Genomic DNA, 18,952 nt, shown 5'->3' with positions numbered 1-18,952 from the left:
TGTGCACACGTATGTGTGGCCAGCCTGCACGCTTGCCCCTGCCATCCACCTGTGCGCCTTTGCTTGTGTGGGTGGTGCACACGTATGTGCATAGGGGAAGCGTGTGTGCTCACCCATGCCCACACATACATCAGTGCATGGATGTGCCACACGTGCTGACCCACGCCTGGGATGCGCGCACTTGTTCATGCGTGCCTGCCTACACACAGATGTGCGTGGCAGCTGTGCATGTGCTTGCCCATGCCTGTTCGCGCGTGGGCGGTAAACACGCGTGGTGCTGCACGGTGCGGTGCTCCCCCTGCCCGCGCCCGTACCCGCGGGGCGGTGCACACACATGGTAGTTCACACGCGTGGCCGTGCGGGTGCCCGGGGGGCGGTGCGGGTGCCCGCCGTGCCCGCCCGCGCGGGGCCGTGCGTGGGCCGCCCGCGCCGCGGTGCGCAGCAGCGGCCGCCGCGCCGGAGCAGGCCGGGGCTTGCGGCACAGGGCAGGGCCGGGGCTGCCTGCAGAGGCACATCCCGGCGGGCCGGGGGGACGGCGGGGGGGGGCCGAAGGAAGAGCGACCTCGCACAGGCGGCGGCGGCGGCGGCTCGGGGTGTGCAAGGTGTGTGCGCGGGGGGGCCGCTCCGCCTCCCCCCTCCGGGCGTGCCGCGGGATGCTCGGCGGGGAGACCCGGCAGCCCCCAGGTGGGAGGCGGGGGGGAGAGGCCCGCAGCGAAGGGGGAGCTGCGCCCGGGAGGGGGGGGGGGTCGGCAACGCTGCGGTGCCCTCGCTTCCCCCCCCTCCACTCGCCCAAACGCTTGTTGCTGCGTGAGGAGACGGCAAAAGGTCGGCCGGCAGCTGGGGGGTGTGTGTCTGTGGGGGGTGTGGGTCAGTGTGTGGCGGAGCCGGCGTGGGACCGGGCACGGCGTCCCGCAGAGCCCACCACCAGCCCGGGCACGGTGCCCAAAAAGCCCCCTGCTGCCCTCGGTTCGGTCATGGCGCCCTGCAGCCGCCCAGGCTCGCTCGCCCAGGTAGGTGCCCCCCCAGCCCGCCCGCAACCCCCGGGGAAGGCAGCGCTGCCATGGGGAGATGGCTTCCCCCGCATTAGGGAAGCCCCGCGTCCCCCCATCTCCCCTCATTCCTCCCCACCTGCAGCCACCTGCTCGGGACTGGAGACCCACCAACGCAGGGTCGGGAGATGCTCAGCCCTTCCCGGCTGCCGGGATGGCGGGAGACAACTGCTGCTTTCCGTGGAGATTCCCCTCTTCCCCTCCATTCCCGGCCACTGAAGGCAGCACAGCGCCCTGGGGATGGGCACGGGGAGGGGGGGGGGGGAGGCAGGCTCTGGCACAGGCTGCGGCAAAGGAGGGGCACCACAGCGCTGGGGCATGGGGTAGCCGCAGCCTCCCACGGCGTACTGAGGGACGGTGCTGGGATGCTAGGCAGGGTGAGGAAGAGTTGGGACACCGAAAAAATGCAAAGAGGGAAAACTTTGCCTGCAAGGAAGACACCCTGAGTGGAGTCTCTGGCCGAGGAAGCACCGTCTGCCCTGATTTCCAGGATTGCACCTCCCAGCTGGCCGAGCCATAGAGAAAGAAGAGCCGTGCACCACCTTTCTAGGCTCTTCCTCCACGCCTGTGCGTCCTTGTCCTTCCAGGGCACTCACAGGAGGCTGTGGAGCCCTGAACCAAGCTGGGTGGGAAGATGGCTGAGAAGCTGGTGCCCGGGGACCTGTTCCTGAGGAAGACCCGGGAATCGGTGTCATCCCTGGACTCGGACAAGCTGGCACCCATCTCGCCCGAGGCGTGTGGTGAGGAGTCGTCGGACAGCGAGGGCGAGCAGGAGGACAGTTCCCACAAGCTCATCAGGAAGGTGTCCACCTCGGGGCAGATGAGGAGCAAGGTCAGGGGCACAGGGGACCAGGGTGAGGGGCTGGCTGGCAGGCGGGGTCCCGGCTGAGAACAGGGACAGGGGCATTGCCTGATCGGGATGGAAATCAGTGCCAGGCACTTGCAGACCCAGTCCAGCCAGTCCCTGGGGCAGTGCCAGGAGGGGTTTGGGCCCCTGTGCCCTACAGAAAGCCACATGGAAAGCGTGCAGACTCCACGGTGGCAGAGTCAGCACTGGTCCTGTGAGGCTGTAGAGCACTGATCTTACCCCACTCTCTGGGGATAGAATCTCTCCCATTCCTGGCTCTGCCATCTCCAACCACCTTCATTCGTTCCATGTTTGTGTCCCTGGAGTTTTACTCCACCTGCCTTTAGGGTAAGGAGGTTCTTTTGGGAAGGGTCTGCCCCACAGCTGCTGAGGGAGTGAGATTTAGGGTGATCGTGGTGCTGTAGGCTCCTGGGATCCTGCTCCCCAATGTGTGTGGGGACTGGTGGGTGGCAAAATGGAGCCGGCATCTTTCCCTGCACCCCAGATTGCTCTGGCTGTGCCACCTCCGCTGCGGGCCCTGCTCCCGCAGTCTTCCCTACATCCAGTCCCCCGGGGTGGCTTGCTGAGAGGATGGGGACACTTTTGATACTGGATGTGACACTCTTGCCTCTTGGCTGTTGGCATGAGGGAAGTTTGTGCATTTGTGTGTGTGCAGCCTGTTCAGAGGAAGCTATTTTGGTAGGACCTGCAAGTACATGAGGTGCTGCACCTTCTGACCAAGTGGGAGCAGGTGGCCATAGATGTCCAGGGAGGGGAAACATGGTGAAATGGCCAGGCAGCTCCTGCCTGAAATGCAAGGAGAAATAATCTGGGCTGCACGGCCAGGTGGGAAGCAGGAAGAGGAGGAGGTATTCTAAGGGACGTTTTGGGAAGGGGGGTCCAGGCACGAGGCATGGAGGATGCTCTGCATGACGTGCTAGTGAGCGGTCCCTGTGCATCCACCTTCAGGCTGTGGGAAGGAGGCGGTGGTGTGAGTCAAGGCGGTGCCTGCAGAGCCGGGGGGCCCGCGGGGGCTGCCATGCAGGGGGGGTCCTTCGCCCTGCTGCCGTGCCAGAACTCCCCCTGTAGCCAGATTGCAGCCCCAGCTGCCCCTCGGTATGGGTTTGGTGGCACCGGGGAAGGTAGGCAGCTGAGAAAACGCCGCAGGGGGGGGATGCATCTGTGGAGCAGGAAGGTGCCCCGGGCTCTGGTGCTGGGTGCTACGGGGGCCAGGCGGTGAGCGGGGTCTGGTGACAGCGCGGGGCAGGGGTGAGCTCCCCTCTCGCTGGCCTGGCTGTTGTGCCAAGCCTGGTGCATTGGGGGACACAAGGGGGTTAAAGGGTGTTTGTCCAGGGATGCGGGAGTCAACCCGGCACCCAGGGGTTTCCCCACTTGGCAGGAGACATTTCCGGGACAAATGGTGCGGGGGACTCTTGACGAGTCCCCCTGGATGCTCAAGGAACATGCCTCAGTTTCCCCTCCTTTGGAGCATGGTGACACCCTCTTTGCGCACCCCGACCTGGCAGATGCCGTGGGCTGTGCCGAGTGCTGAGGGGGGGGGAGGGGGGGGGGTGGGGGACGACACGGTGGGAACCCAGGCAGATGTGCAGGATCCTGGGGATGCTCAGCGCCGTGTTTGAGTCCTCAGCACCCTCCCGGAGGGGCAGCAGTAGCTGCTGGAGTTTGCCACGCAGCGTTTGCCGTGCTGGAAAGGATTGCTGTGCTGTGGAGCACAGGGATTATTGCAGGGAGTAGTCAGTGCCAGGAAAACCGAGAGAAAAGGGCGGGTGGCGGGGCTGTGCCCGTGTCCTGCAGCAGCAGCAGCGCAGGGACACGAGCACGTCCCGAGCCCCCAGTCCTGGTGCTGAAGCTCCTCCGTGGCAGCAGCAGCTCCGGCCTGACGGCTGACAGGCTGCGGCGTGGGGAGAGGCTGAGCTGCCTGTCCCTGCCTGCATCCTGCCCGGCGTCGGCAATTAGCCATGCGGGAGGTGATGCCGCGCAGCGTGCCGGGCAGGCGGGCGGCGTGATGGATGGGGTGGAGGAAAGGACGCGGCTGAGTTAATGGCTCAGGAGCCGGGAGAGGGGAGGAGAGAGGGCAGGGCCGGTGCTGGATGGGGCTTGAGAGCAAGCCATGCGTGCATCCCCCCCCTTAAAAATCTAAGTGTTTCAAGTGTCGGGGTTCAGAGTTTTCCCCGAGGATCCCTTTGCTTTGGTTCGGGCGGGCAGGATCACGTTTATCAGCCTGGCTCCTCGCCAGATGGGCTCCTTTCTTCCCTACAGAGACGAGGATTTGGGGATTCTGCCGCTCAGGTCGGCCTGTCCCTGGCTCGGAGCTGCGGCTTACACGTGCTGCCCGGCCCTCTGCCCGTGGCCACAACTGCAGCCGGAGGGGTGGGCAGTGACAGGCACCTTTCTGAGCTGCTTCCACATCCTTGTGCACCCATGCAGGGCTGGGATGGGGGGAACCATTGCTTGCACCCCAGAGACTGGGGAAAGTATGTAATTAGCACACAGTTAATGAGTGAGGGAGGGTCTAGTGCCAGGACTGCAGCTCCTGAGAGAGAAACTGGTGGGGGGAGGGAGAGGAGTGGTCTGGCCCATTTTGTGGCTGTTGGTGTTGGCTGAGGTGCTGGAGGGGGTCTATAGGAGCCTGCTCTGTTGGGGATCTGGGATGGGCTGGGACCCCCACCCCACTGCTCTCTCACACTGATTGCTGCTCCCTTTTCCTAGCACATCTCCCCCCTCCCTCCCCCCAGTCCCCCCCGTTGCCCGTTCTGCCATCCCCTCCTCAAACCTCCCCATCAATCACGGCTCCCCAGTCCACACCCCACACCCCCAGTTTTGGCTTTCTCCAGGCTGTAATTGCTGGGGCGCCCCGCGGGGCGCTTTGTGCTGCTTCGGTTCGGAGGCGGAGAGGCTATTGTGCTCGGTGACAATGACAGCTGCCAGGCGCAGGTGCCCCTGCCGGGCTGAATGGCCCCAGGATGGATGGGAGCTTGCTGCCGCCCCCTCCTCCTCCTCCTCCTCACCGCGGCTAGCGGCTGCTGGTTGCCTGCAGCAGGTTTCGGGAGTGGAAGGGCAAAGCAGGGTGCCGTGCTGTTCCCGGGCACTGATGCCCGTGGGGCTGGGCACGGAGGGAAGGGATGATGGGGAAGGAGGAGTTGCCAGCTTTGGGGTGCATCAAGACATTTGAGGTGCTGCAAACAGGGTTAGGGGGGCACATCCTGCCTGCGTGGGCCGGGCGCTCAGCTCCCAGTGCTGCTTTGGCACGGGCTCTTCTGGCAGCTGAGCAGAGGCAGACAGCAATCCATCAGCTCTGCTCCCTTCTACTCCGGATGCAAGGAGCTGCAGCAATTGACGGGACCCGGGGTGCTTGCAGCAGAGCCAGGGGGCTGCAGGTGTCGAAGGGGGAGATAGGAGCATTGCCCATGGGGTGGGCATGATGGGCACAGCCACAGTGGGCAGGGCCATGGCTTGTCTGCCATTTAGAAAGGAGAATCTTATTCCCAAATTCCTGTTGCTGGGAGACCCTCCATCATCCTCCCAAGGGGAAATCAGTGGGGTTATTGGTACCCTGAGGTATGAATGCTCCTGGGTCCTTGCTGAAGGAATCCACAGGCTTGGGGTGCCCCAGGGATGGGGCCAGCGGTGCCTGTGGGTGTAGGAGTGTTGGTGCAGCTGTGGGAGGGCTGGTGGGGCTGCAGGAAGGGCTGCCAGTCAAGCGCCAAACCCTGGACAAATGAAAAGAAAAGCAAAGTAGGGTCCCTAGGGCAAGGCCTGAAAACCTCCTTCCAGAAGCAGGAGGGTGGCTCCCGGGCAGTGCTTTGTCCTGGCTTGATGTTACTGAGGGACAGGAGCATCTCTTGTTTGGGGAGTGCTGGGACAGCCTGGAGAGGAAGCTGAGGCTGTCAGGGACAGTCTCTGCTGAGGAGGCAGCAGCAGGACAGGGGAGGAGGCTGGGCTTTCTTTCTTTAAGCAGGGCTCACCGAGCCAGTGCCTGGGGTGTAGATAGCCCCAGCGTCACCAGCCGGATGTTTGTGAGGCTTCTCAGACTTGCTGCCCTCTTCCCGCTCACTTTTTCCATTATGCAAGTGCTTCTCTCGCCTGTCCACCGTGGGGCAGGGTGGGAGAGCTGCGACAGTGGCTGGGCTGGAGGGGCAGGGAGATTGGCATATGGTGCCTGCTGGCGGGATGCTTGGTGACTGATCTGGCTGTAGGTAGGAAAGCATGAGATCATATCTAAAAAACATCTGAAGGCTGTGACTGCTGGAGAATGAGGTGTAGGGGGGGGGGGATCACCCTTCTTCTGGGGGCTCCTTCCCTCATTCCTCTTCTCCCTGTTAATCCTCTGTCACTTTTCAATGGCCTGAGCTGCACCTCATGGCACTGCATACTGACATGTCAGGACTAGTGCTAGAATCTCCTTTCAAGGATCCCCCCAGCACTAGGAAGGGGGATCTGGGGTCCCGCAGTGACAGCAGGATATGTCCTTGGGGACCACAGGTTCTGTTGAGCCTGCGGGTCCATGGCACCCCCAGGCACTGAGCCCCCCATATGCTTGGTCCCAGAAGAGCTCTACCATATAACAGCACCTGATAAGGTTTCCAATGAACTCCAGCCCATGGAGTGCCCAGAAGATGCAGCAGCACTGGCAGCCCTGTGGCTGTGGTCTCTGTAGGGTTGTCAGCTCTCCCCTGCCATCCTGGTGCCCACCAGCTTGGGATGGGATGAGCTCTGACCCAACCAGATCCCAGCATGTGCCTGGTGGGCTGCGGTGTTTGGAGGAGGGTGGCTGCCCAGAATGGTGCTGGTGCAATGCAGGTTGGTGTATTGGTGGGTGTTCAGTCCCTTCTCTTCCTCCCTGAGTGAGGCATCGTGTTGCCAGAGGGCCAAGCAGATCCCATAAGGAAGGGCGTAGGACTGTATATCAAGAGAAGCCAGTGTGGTGCCCACCAGCCACGTATACTGGCATTCCTGAGTAACTCAGCCTTCCTGGTTCTTCTCCAGCAGCTCCTTCACTGTTCAAGCTTACCCCAGCAAGAAAACTCTATTGCCCAAATCATGGTAAAACCTGGATGCACTATGGGCTCCTACTGGGGATGGAAGAGCTGGGAGAACAGGGTGGAGGTTCCAGGCAGCATCCTGGGGCTCTACCTTAGGGCTGAGGGAAGACCTGGCATTTTGGAGTGCACCTTGTCTGGGAAGAAGCCCTGCAGAGAAATTGTTCCGGAGGGAGGCAAGCTCCCCTGGCCCACACTTCAAGACCCTTTGCCAGTGCTGGATGTGGCCAGCCTATGGCACAGTGGCCTCTGGGGGACAAGCTCGGTCCTGGTGGGCACAATTGCTGTTGGTGAGCCATCCTCCTGGGGCTATTTTTAGCTGTGTCCCCTCCGAGGTCCTGGTGCTGCTTGCCCTCTGCCAGCTCTGACTGAGTTGGAGGTGCCAGTTTCTCAGCAGATCTAGGGTGGGTTTGTGTTTGCCTTCACTTTCCTGCCCTGCTTGTCCAGGACTCTAGGTGGGGGTGAACCTCCCAGGTTGGTGGCCAGGCAGGTTGCACATTGCTATGGACATAGGCAGCTGCTGCCCTGTGCTGTGGGTGTGCAGCTCCTTCTCCTGGGAGCTATAGGATACCTCAGAACCACTTACTATAGTAGATTGTGTAGTGGTGGTCCTGCAGCCCTGGTTGGGGCTGCAAGGAAGGCGGCATGGCAGGGTCGATGCCACCTCAGCATGTCCCACCTGGTCACCCCAAGTTTCAGCCTCTGCCCTTCCCACCCCTTTCCTGTCTGAGAAGGGAAATTATGGGCTTCCTCAAGGGTGCCCACAGCAGCACAGCTTCCTACTGTGTGGATGGGTCTGCAGGTGGCCGTGGCCATCAGCTTCCTTCCAAGTACCCTCTCTTCCCAAGTGCCAAAAGCAAGGGTCCAAAACCACTGAGTCACTGGGTTTCTTTGTGACCTTGCAGGCTTATGCCACTCCTGGTACTCTGGCCACCTCATTTGGAGCCATGGGACCTGGGTGCCAACTCTTTTCAGGAGTGAGGACCCCCGGGGCCACCCTTGTCTCATGGTTCCCTCGGTGCTAATTTGTTGGTAAATGTGTTAAATGTGCCTTGTCGTCATGCACTGGGTTCTGACCACTGTTGTGGCTAATTGCAGAGGAGCAGCTGAATGGGGCTGCTGGTGGTGTTTAAAGAAGATACAGTCAAAGGTTAGGCAGTGCCAGAGCATCTCTGCCACCCTGCTCAGCACAGGCTCATGGCCGTGTTGCAAACACTAATTAATTGAGACTTGTAAACATCACTGTGCGGAGGGTAAATATTGGCAGGTGCTGAGGATCTGGGAGGGCAGAGGACACATCCAGGATGCAGGGATGTGCAGGGGGATGCTCTGCCTGCGCGGGTGTCCCTTGGCCCCTGGTTGTCCCCTCATGAGGCCTGTGGGTGTGAGGCAGGGCTGCCATACCCCCAGCCCTTTGGTCCCCAGCCCAGCAAAGAGTCTGAGGCTGAAGTGCCTGGTCAGTGCTACCTCCAAGGTGCAGTCCTGGTGGCTCTGGGCCATCGGTGTCTCCTCCAAGGGAACTCTCCTGGCGCCAGCTCTGCTCTTGGCTCTCAGGAGCTGCAGCAGGTTGCAGCTCTCCTGGGTGCTGCTCCAGGGATGGTGAGAAGGTCACTGGCAGTAGCTGCTGGAGACCTGCAACTTGAGCATCCCCCAATCCCATCAAACACCCACTGCCCAGGGTGTGGTGGGCAGTGGGCATCATTTACCTGAATACATCCAACACAGGGTGAACCCCAGAGTGTCCTGTCCGTTCTCTGGGCATCACTTAGCTCCTGGGGATCCAGGGACCAGCATCACTGGAGAGACGGGGGATGGTTTGGGGGGTCCTAGGGGTTGCTGGAACTTATGGTCCTGTGGTCTCTGCAGAAGAGTGTGAAGGAGGGGCTGTTGCTGAAACAGACGAGCTCATTCCAGAGGTGGAAGAGGAGATACTTCAAGCTGCGGGGCAGGACGCTCTATTATGCCAAGGATGCCAAGGTAGACTGTTGGGGCTTTCAGCATGCTCAGCTGAGAGGTCTTGGGCCTTTAAGCCTGGGGAGGAGCCCAAAATCCTCTCTGGTGGACTGGATCTCTGGTTTCTCTTTCACAGTCCCTGATCTTTGATGAGGTGGACCTGTCTGATGCGAGCGTGGCTGAGACCAGCACCAAGAACATCAACAACAGCTTCACGGTGAGGAACCACAGACTCCCTCCCCACAGAGCTGTGGGGACGTGGCAGCGTGGCCTTGTGCTGCTGAAGGTGGCACTGGTGGCTGTGTGCTAGGGTTTGCTGGGGGCTGCTGGCCACGGGGTGGCCTTGCAAGGGGACATGGGGACAGTGGCTGTTGCAGGTGATCACGCCTTTTCGGAAGCTCATTCTATGTGCAGAGAATCGGAAGGAGATGGAGGACTGGATTGGTGCCCTGAAATCTGTCCAGAAGTGGGAGATCCATGAGGTGATGTGGCGGTGCTGATGAGGGGGTGCCCCTCAGGAGCTGGTGGTGGCTTTGGCTGCCAGAGGGGAGCTGCTGCCTTTTGCACAGCCCCATGGGGAGGTGGAACAGGAGCCAGGAGTGGGGCAAGAGGGAGGGAGGGCCCTGATGGGGCAGGTCTGTGCCTCCAGCAGGCCACACAGTTCAACATGGAGCATTTCTCGGGCATGCACAACTGGTACGCCTGCTCCCACGCCCGCCCCACCTTCTGCAACGTGTGCCGTGAAGCCTTGCCAGGGGTCACCTCCCACGGCCTCTCCTGTGAAGGTCAGTGTCCACGTCCCCCTGCGGGTGGGATGGGGCTGGGAACCTGGCCTGGAGCAGGAGGGCTGCGTGGTGTTGCCCACCGGGAACAGCAATGTCACCAGCCATGGAGGGGTTGAGGACCAGTGCTGTGCCTTCCTTGGGGACTCCTCACCTTCTTCTCCCCCCTGCACAGTGTGCAAATTCAAGGCGCACAAGCGCTGCGCTGTGAGGGCCACCAACAACTGCAAGTGGACCACCCTGGCCTCCATTGGCACTGATATCATCGAGGACGAGGATGGGGTAAGCAGGAAATTCCCCATGGGAACCCTATCAGGACAGAGCAACCACCACTGCTGGCCTTGTGCCCAAATCAGGAACAGGCACCCAGCTGTCCCCTGCACTGTGGCCTCTGGTCTTGTCTCTGTGGGGACATGGCCTGGGGACACCACTCCTGTCACCTGGCATCAGGATCCCTAATTGCTCTCCAAACAGGGCCACCACAATCGTTTTCTGGGGACATCCCTGACCTGCCCTGGGCACTGGTGGCTCCACGGGCCCAGGCAGGCAGGGATGAGAGGGCATGGGAGGGCTCTGGGGTTTGCCCTGCTGTGGGGCATCAACCCCTGCCCACCTCTTCCATGATGCCTGGGGAAGGTGGTGGCCCGTGATGAGCCCTTGTCCACTGCCCCTCCCTGCAGGTGGCCATGCCCCACCAGTGGCTGGAGGGAAACCTGCCCGTCAGTGCGCGCTGTGCTGTCTGTGACCGGACCTGCGGCAGCGTCCGGAGGCTGCAGGACTGGCGGTGTCTCTGGTGCAAGGCCATCGTAAGGATGCATCCATCCCTGTCCCCCTCACCGTGGCACAGACAGTGCTGCCCCTCCTGGGTGCATCACTGGGGAAACTGAGGCTGGGGACCTTGGTGCTGTGTCCTCTAGCTTAGCTTATGCATGTGTCCCCAGGTTCACAGCGCCTGCAAAGAGCTCTTTGGCAAGAGGTGCCCCCTGGGCCAGTACAAAGTGTCCATCATCCCACCAACAGCCTTGAACAGCATTGATTCTGATGGTGACTTGTGGAGGGGACAGGGCTGGGGTGTGGGAGGAGGGGACAGGTTGTGTGGAACAGGGCCCTGAGCTCTGCAAGCTTTGGTTTGTGGCACTGTGCCTGCTTTCCTGTGTGGCATCAGGAACACCACCATCAGTAGGCTCCAGGATCAAGATCCCTGGTGCACCTTTGGTGCTTGTTGCCTTGCACTCTGCCCCTTGGCCGTGGTGGCACCATGCTTTGGGATGGCACTTCTTCCCCATGTGTGGCTTCAGTCACTCCTGCCAGGCTGCCTCTTGTGATGGTCCTGGTCATTGTCCCCCCATGCTGGAGTCAGAAGCACCAGCCCTGAGCCCCACAAGTAGGGTTGTACCCCAATGGTTCAGCACTTTTCAGGGTAGGATGAGGCCCTTGCTTGGGTTACTTCTCAGTGTCTGAACCTCATCTGTTTCTTTGGTAGTGCTGAGTGCCAGCACAGGTGGCTGTGGGGTGCTGGGGAGAGGAGTAATGTGCATCCCAGGGGACATCCCCCCCCTCCCCGCCATCTCCTTCACTCTCTCTGGAGGGGCCCAGCTGGCCTCCACTGAGCAAAATCTGTTCTTCTCCCCCAGATATTTCTCTCCTTGTTCTTTAATGATTTTCTCTGCTCAGCTCAGCTGGTGGCTCATCTGCTTCTCATTACTCATCAGGATGCTGTCAGGGTAACCATCACGCGGCTTCTCCTCCGGCTGCAGCCACTCACGTCTGGGTCCCCAGTCACATCTCTGCCCCGTGCCTCTCACAGTGACCCGGTCAGCCGAGGCGATGGCAACTGTGGCCTCTGCTGAGCCCAAGCAGGCACTGCTGCCATGGGAAGCCTTGGCGAGGCCTTCGCTGCTGGTGCCCTGTCCCCCTGCAGGGCTGGTTGGCAGCGGGCTGCTCGGCACAGCCCACGCTCTGACTCAGCAGCCCCTGTGCTTTGTTTTGCTTTGCTTTGCTGATCGGCTCTGCCTGCCACCTTGGGATGGAGACCCAGCTATGCCTATGCTGGGCATAGCTCCACTGCTCCACGTGTGGTGGGGACACTGGGGCTCCTGGTCACACCCCACGGGGTCTCCGGTGCTGGTGCTTTCCCTGCTGGAGCATTGCTGGCTCTGCCAAGGGAAGGAGCCAGCCCTCACCGGCCCCTGGCCCGGGATGGCCAAGAAGTGCCCAAGATGGGTGTGGGCTTCGGGCCATCTATCGATCCTCCTCTGCCTCGGGCACATTTCATTCCCCATCCCATTTCTCTAAAAGCACAGTGCTGGCTGCCAGGCCTCCCGAGGCCTCTTGAAGCTCCTGCATCATTTGTCCCCGTCTTGCCAGAGCTGGGGGTGACGCTGCACCCCTCTGGGGCTCCTGTTGATCCCTTGTGGTCACACCAGACTGTGCCCTGTTCTCTTGTGGCTTTCCTGGCTAGGTCCCATCTGGGCTGTTGGCACAGTGGGGAGCTGGTCCTACTGTGTGCCTGCTGCTGCTGCCCCTTTTGGAGTGGCAAGACACAAGTCAGCTCTGTGACACACTCTGGGTCTTCAGAGGCAGCGATGGAGCAGGGACCTAACTTGGATGTGCTCTAGCACCAGCCTTGTCCATCCCTATCCTCATCCCTCTCCATTCCCACCCTCACTGCCATCTCTTCCCTTTCCTTCACCCCTCACCATGCCCAGAGCAAGCAGCTCGCTGTCCCTCCTGCTGGTCCCCTGCAACCTGCAGGTCAGGCACAGCACAATCTGGTGTCCACATGGCCTCTGCTCTCCTAAGATGTCTCCACTAGTGTTCCTGAGGGTTGGGAGCAGGGCTGGGGCTCACGCACTTGGGCTTGCTGCAGGTTTCTGGAAGGCCACTTGCCCCTCAACCTGCTCCAGCCCTCTCCTCGCCTTCGTCAACTCCAAGAGTGGGGACAACCAGGGTGTCAAGTTTCTGCGCAAGTTCAAGCAGTTCCTCAACCCAGCCCAAGTCTTCGACCTCATGAATGGGGGCCCACACCTGGGGTAGGTGCCAGACTGGTGGCTCTGGGGTGGCCCCAGGGGGGTCCTGGTGAGCACCTGGCACAGCCCTCACCCCTCTGTCCTGTTCCCACCAGGCTGCGCCTCTTCCAGAAGTTCTCCACCTTCCGGATCCTGGTGTGCGGGGGGGATGGCAGTGTGGGATGGGTGCTCTCCGAGATCGATGCCCTTGGCCTCCACAAGCAGGTGAGTGGGGGTGCCCAATGCCCAGCATGGCCACCCCAGCTGGCAGCCCCCCGGGCATGACTGGATTGGAGTGTTGTGGGTGCCTCGGGAGCTGCTCTGAGCCCCTTGTCCCCCCCCTGCAGTGCCAGCTGGGTGTCCTGCCCCTGGGGACCGGCAATGACCTGGCACGGGTGCTGGGCTGGGGCAGCCTGTGTGACGATGACACACAGCTGCTGCAGATCCTGGAGAAGCTGGAAAGGGCCACCACCAAGATGCTGGACCGGTGAGCACGACCTGGGGCACATGTCTCTCTGTTTTCCCCTGGCCTCAGCACCTCAGGCAGATTGTCCTTGTCCCCTCCCGCATGTCCCTGTGCCAGGAGGTGGTAGGCAGCCATGGTCTCTGCTTGGCAGGTGGAGCGTGCTGACCTATGAGGCCCTCAAACCGTCCCCCCCAGTCCTGAAGGAGGAGGAGAATGGGGACTTCAACATCCAGGTGGGCACTCTTGGGGACAGAGAACATGAGATGGGGAAGGCAGACTGGGGGGGCAGGTCCCCAGTCACCTCATCAGCTGATGTGGGGGAGGATCACACAGAGACAGGTCATACTGCGGGTCCCAGGGGACTAAGGCTATGAGGGGTCTGGCAGCCGCTGTGTGTGGTGAAATGAGTCTGGCAGGTCTCAGCCCAGCACCTGCACTTGGGAGGAGGCATTGGGGTGAGGTGGAGCTGGCTCCAGCTGTCCTCCGTTGATCCCCAGGCCCAGATCTCCCACTACGCTGACTCTGTTGCCTTCCACCTGGCTAAGATCCTGGAGTCAGACAAGCACTCGGTGGTGATCTCCTCTGCAAAGTAAGGAGTGGGCTGTTGATGGGTGTGCTGGAGCCCCTCTGATGGGCTCAGGGCATGCCCCCAGGGGTGCTGGGCCCGCTGTGCCAGGCTGTCCCCTGTATGAACACCAGCAGCTGATGGCAATTCCTCCTGGGGTTCAGGAAGACATTATCCCCGCAGTCCCTGGGCTGGGTCTGTGCCTGAGGGGCTGTGCTGAGCCCCTTCTCAGTCACCTGCTCCTTCCCTTGGAAGGTTCCTCTGTGGCACTGTCAATGACTTTGTGGCTGAAGTTGGCCGTGCTTACAAGAGGGAAACGGAGAACAAGCAGGAGGCTGAGCTCATGGCACGGAAGGTGGGTTGCAGGTAGCTGTAGGGCTGGGGTCCGCTGGGCGTCAGCCCTGGTGGATCATGTCCTTGCTGTATTTGCACTGGGGTGTGCCGAGCTCAGGGTGCCCAGGGAAGCACCCAGAACTGGCACTGGGCAGCTTGTCCCAGGATGCTGAGCCTGGTGGGTGCCCCACAGTGCGCCATGCTGAATGAGAAACTGGACTCGCTGGTGCGGGAGCTGAACGAGGAGGCTCAGGCCATCGTGGTCCCTGAGGGAATGGCACAGTCCACCCCTGCAGACACCAAGGACCAGGAAAAAGGTGACAGCTTCAATCCCAGTCCTGTGCCTCGTATCTTCAAATCAAAGGAGCAGCTCATGCTGCGGGCAAACAGCCTGAAGAAAGCCCTGCGGCAAATCATCGAGCAGGCAGAAAAAGGTGAGGGAGCTGTCAGCTCGGGTGGCACTGCAGCAGCCTGGCATGGGCTGTGAAGCCAACAAAGGTTGGTGCTGGACCTATGTCTTGGTTTGCCCATATAAATCCTTGGGGTGGCAACAGGGCGGTATCAGCCTTGCTCTGAGGAGGATCCCCAGTGCATGACAGGGGTGTCACCCTGGGCTCTGCCTGGGCTGAGACCACAGGGCAGACCTTGGGGGGGGGGGTTAGAGGATGGGGGCCCAAAGCTGTGGGGCTGTGCTCATACCCCTCTTCGCATCCAGCTGTGGATGAACAGAACAAGCAAACTCAAGCCTACCAGGGGACCATGGTCCCCATCAAGAAGGACAGCTCAGAGGAGCTCAGCAAGGAGGAGGAGAGGCTCAGTAAGATGCCAGTGGGGCACAGGGCTTCTTGAGGGATCCTGGGGTGGGCTCAGGGTAAGAGGCAGTTTGGCAGCTGCCTCTGCTTCCTCCTGGCCAGGTTTCCACCGGGAGACGGCGACCTCTGCATCTTCCTCCATCATCCTGGACCGGCCAGACACTTTTGGCAGCTTGCAGTTTCCTGAAGACCCCTGCACCCTGTGAGTCTGGGGTCCTGCCTGCCCCAGGGCCCCTGGCCCACCCTTGCTGAGCTGCCTCCAACTCATCTGCCCTCTCTGCTGCTTTCAGCCACTTCTCAGAGAAATGTGTCATGAATAATTACTTTGGCATTGGCCTGGATGCAAAGATCTCCCTGGAATTCAACAACAAACGGGATGAGCACCCCAAGAAGTGCAGGTTGGATGGACCCCTCCAGATTTCCCTGGGAAATCTGCCTGCAGCAGTCGAGGGGAGGTGGGTGGGTGGGTACAGCCCCTCTCACCTGTCCCACTTTGCCCTGCAGCAGCCGCACCAAGAACATGATGTGGTACGGGGTGCTGGGCACCAAGGAGCTCCTGCAGCGCACCTACAAGAACCTGGAGCAGCGGGTGCAGCTGGAGGTATGGGGCCAGGAGGGACAGGGATGGGGTGGTGGGATGGCAATACCTTCTCTCTTACCTCTCTTGCAGTGTGACGGGGTGCCCATCTCACTGCCCAGCCTGCAGGGCATTGCTGTCCTCAACATCCCCAGCTATGCTGGGGGCATCAACTTCTGGGGAGGCACCAAGGAAGATAATGTGAGTGTCAGTGCTGTGGGGGCACAGCATCCTTCCCCTAATCCCAGGGAACCTGGAAGCCCTCAGTCAGGGGCCGGGGAGTGTCCCTGCCTTGGGCACACAAAGCTGGGTCCCAAAATGACCTTGATTTGGGGAGGGTCTCACTTGTACTGGTCCTCTCCAGAACTTCGGGGCTCCATCCTTTGATGACAAAAAGCTGGAGGTGGTGGCTGTCTTTGGCAGCATCCAGATGGCCGTGTCACGGGTCATCAATCTCCAGCACCATCGCATCGCACAGGTAGGGGCAAGAGACCTGCAGGACCCTGCATGGTGTCACAAAGCTTTTGGGGCAGCTCATCTGGGCTCCTGGCTGGCACCAGCACAAATGTGGTGGTGTAGTGCCAGCATGATGCCAACCCCAGGCTCTCCAACCCACAGTGCCGTGTGGTGAAGATCACCATCCGTGGGGATGAGGGTGTCCCTGTGCAGGTGGATGGAGAAGCCTGGATCCAGCCACCTGGTGTCATCAAGATCCAGCACAAGAACCGAGCCCAGATGCTGACGAGGGACCGGGTGAGCTTGGTGGTGTGGCCTGCATGGTGGGGCCGTGCCAGGGCACAGGGAGGTGTGACAGCCTGAGGGGGGGTATCTCCATCCCCTGCAGGCATTTGAAAGCACCCTCAAGTCCTGGGAGGACAAGCAGAAGGGGGAGAGCTACCGAGCAGCTGTCCGGCCCCGGCTCAGCTCCCAGCAGTCCATGGAGTACCTGACAGAGGAGGAGAGCAGCCTCTTGCAGCAGGCCTCCCGGGCTGCAGAGACCCTCATTGCCAGGTCAGGCCACAGGATGGGGAACGGGGTGGGCACAGGAGGCTGTGCTGTGGCCACGTGGAGCTAAAGGGGCCTTTCAGTCCTGTGCTTCAGTCCAGCCCAGCAGCTCCAGTCTCTCCTGCAGGATCCATGAGACAGCCAAGGCTCACAAAGCTGTGGAGCAGGAGCTGGCACACGCTGTCAACACCAGCTCCGTGGCACTGAGCGAAGCCCTCTCCAACAAACCTACTGGCACCTCAGAGGTGAGATGGGGGTGCAAGGCAACCTTCACCCACCACCCAGGGCTTTGCCACTCAAGAGGGGTCACCCCTCCACCATGCTCCCCAGTTTCTCAGCAGGAATGCAGCTGTTGAGGTGGTGCTGAGCATCAAGGAGCTGTACACAGAGACCAGGACGTTCCTGGAAGGGAAGGTGGTGAGTGAGCAGGGGGCCAGATTGCATGCAGCAGAGGGACCTGTGCCCTCAGCCAGCACCTCTGGGTTTGGCAGCAGGGCTTGGAATGTCCCTGTCCCCCACAGCCAGACTCGCTGCAGGAGGAGGAGGAAACACTGCACGGCCCCCTGAGCCTGCTGGGCCAGGAGCTGCAGAGGCTGCTGGACATCCACTGGCTGGGACCCATTGCCCACCCCACTGAGGAGGTGGGCGCAGAGGGAGCTGGGGGGCATAGCCCACCGGGTGGCCCCCAGGAGGGCTGTAGCACGCTGAACCTGGTTTCTTGCAGGAAAGCACTGGTGGTGCCAACAAGGGCAGCTTCAAGCTTCGCCTCAACATTCCCAAGCCCAGGAAGGACAAGGACAAGATGCAGAAGCAGAAGACCAACAGCACGCTCCCAGGTAATGCCAGGGAGAGACAGGCATGGCCTCCATGGGCAGGGACGACCCTGTGCTAACCCCTTCGACAGGCTTTTATTCTGGGCAGCAGGACAGGGCATGGCCTGGCTGCCAGGGGATGTCACCTTTGTCACCACCCACACCCCCTTAGAGCTTAGTTTTTCTGCTAATGAACACATGGAGCCCCCCAACCACCACCACTACAAGGGGGAGAAAGGGGCTCTGATAAAGCCCTTTGGGTAAGTGCCTACCCCAGGGCTGGGGGCCTGATGGAGGGAGAGAAGCTGAGATGCTCTGTAAGTAAGCTTAGGAAAGGAGGAGCTCTGCCCAGGTGGTCCTGCTGGGGGTGGGAGGGGGGATGGTGTCTGCTGCCTGCCACCACTGCTGCCCTTGGCTGCCTGCTGCCTGTCCTGCTGCACCTGGCTGCCTCCACGGGCCAAGGATACCTCTCTGCTTTTCCTCCCTGCTAGCAGACAAGTGGGGCTCCGAGGAGGTGGCAGCTTGGCTGGAAGCGCTTGGTTTAGGGGAGTACAGAGAATTTTTTGTCCGGCATGACATCCAGGGCTCTGAGTTGATCCTGCTGGAGAGGAGAGACCTGAAGGTACAACCCCTGCCCCTGTGCCCTGTGAGAGAACCCTGGCCCTGGGGAACATGGTGTCCTCCCTCCATCCCTCATGGCAGGGGCAAGGCAGGTGCTGGCCCTACAGCCCCACAGGACTGAGCTTGCACCACTTGCTTAGTTTGCACCCAGAGGGTAGAAGCAGGGGAGGGGGGTGGCCCTGGCCTCCAGCCGAGCTTGCAAGCCTCTGTATGCCTGCCCAAGTCAGGATCAACGACACCCTGCCTTCTCCTGCATGGGGACGTGCTTGCCGGAGGACAGAGGGCTTCTTGCAAGGACCATGCTCTGGCAGGGGAAGCACAGGGAGCTGGGCTCAGCAGCCTTGTCCTGCACCTTATCTGCCAGCCACAGCCCAGGGCTGGCCCCTATGAGCACATCAGCTCCCTTCTCCCCTTCCTGCAGGACCTGGGGATCACCAAAGTGGGCCACATGAAGAGAATCCTCCAGGCCATTAAGGAGCTCAGCAGCCCACCCTAGGCTGGCCAGGGGCAGTAGCCTGGTCCCCGTGCTGGTGCTGCCCCTGTAGACCAGAGGCTGGGCAACGGGATCCAGGTCCCTGCTGTGCTCCCTGTGTGTGAAAGGCCCCTGCTTGCCTTGCTTCTTTGTCCGTTTGTCCTTTGGCATCCCTGGAGCTGCTGCTTCTCCCTAAGCCCATGAGGCTGGAAACACTAAAGTGGAGGTCTGGCCCCATGCAGCATGACCCCCAGTCCAGCCCACAGCAGGGTCACTACAGGAGCTTGGGCTGCCAAATGTGTGCCCATGCTGGGGCCAAAGCAAAGATCCCCCTTCTTCCCCATGTGGGTATATTTAAGCTGTGTAAATATTTGGAGAAAAGATACTCATTGCTGCTCCTTGTGTAGTGTCTATGCTTCAGGGAGGGTGATGGGGACCTGACCTCTTCCAGCACTCACCTCTCAGCTTCCTGCCCTTAAACTCTTCTCACTCCCCATTGTGCAAATCCCCTGTTCTGCCCCAACACAAGGGGAATCACAGCATCCTCTTCACCACCATCCACTACCTGTCCCAGCAGCCACCACCAGCAC

At 61.0% G+C, this 18,952-nt stretch overlaps 1 protein-coding gene across 5 annotated transcripts; it reads left to right on the top strand.

Annotated features, from left to right (window-relative positions):
• Window positions 1-330: 330 nt before the first annotated feature.
• Window positions 331-18,760, top strand: LOC139802570 (diacylglycerol kinase delta-like). Of its 5 annotated transcripts, none has more exons than XM_071757854.1 (30): window positions 332-602; window positions 1,637-1,881; window positions 8,823-8,933; window positions 9,046-9,126; window positions 9,287-9,391; window positions 9,562-9,694; window positions 9,867-9,973; window positions 10,372-10,497; window positions 10,633-10,735; window positions 12,561-12,723; window positions 12,816-12,924; window positions 13,047-13,186; window positions 13,317-13,398; window positions 13,663-13,754; window positions 13,986-14,085; window positions 14,257-14,497; window positions 14,779-14,880; window positions 14,978-15,077; window positions 15,166-15,273; window positions 15,380-15,476; window positions 15,546-15,653; window positions 15,817-15,930; window positions 16,071-16,205; window positions 16,297-16,463; window positions 16,585-16,702; window positions 16,788-16,874; window positions 16,979-17,098; window positions 17,182-17,293; window positions 17,764-17,891; window positions 18,312-18,760. In XM_071757854.1, the coding sequence occupies exons 2-30, from the start codon at window positions 1,684-1,686 to the stop codon at window positions 18,384-18,386; spliced, it is 3,462 nt and encodes a 1,153-aa protein (XP_071613955.1). In that variant the 5' UTR covers window positions 332-602; window positions 1,637-1,683; the 3' UTR covers window positions 18,387-18,760. The 5 variants fall into 5 exon arrangements, with proteins under 5 accessions (XP_071613956.1, XP_071613955.1, XP_071613954.1 ...); XM_071757853.1 differs by having other exon boundaries at window positions 9,559-9,694; XM_071757850.1 differs by having other exon boundaries at window positions 9,559-9,694; window positions 17,761-17,891.
• Window positions 18,761-18,952: the final 192 nt, after the last annotated feature.

Source organism: Heliangelus exortis, chromosome 14 (assembly GCF_036169615.1).
Source record: "Heliangelus exortis chromosome 14, bHelExo1.hap1, whole genome shotgun sequence".
NCBI classification, from domain to species: Eukaryota; Metazoa; Chordata; class Aves; order Apodiformes; family Trochilidae; genus Heliangelus; species Heliangelus exortis.
The sequence above is the reverse complement of the archived record's forward strand: the minus strand, read 5'-3'. Positions and strand labels throughout refer to the sequence as shown.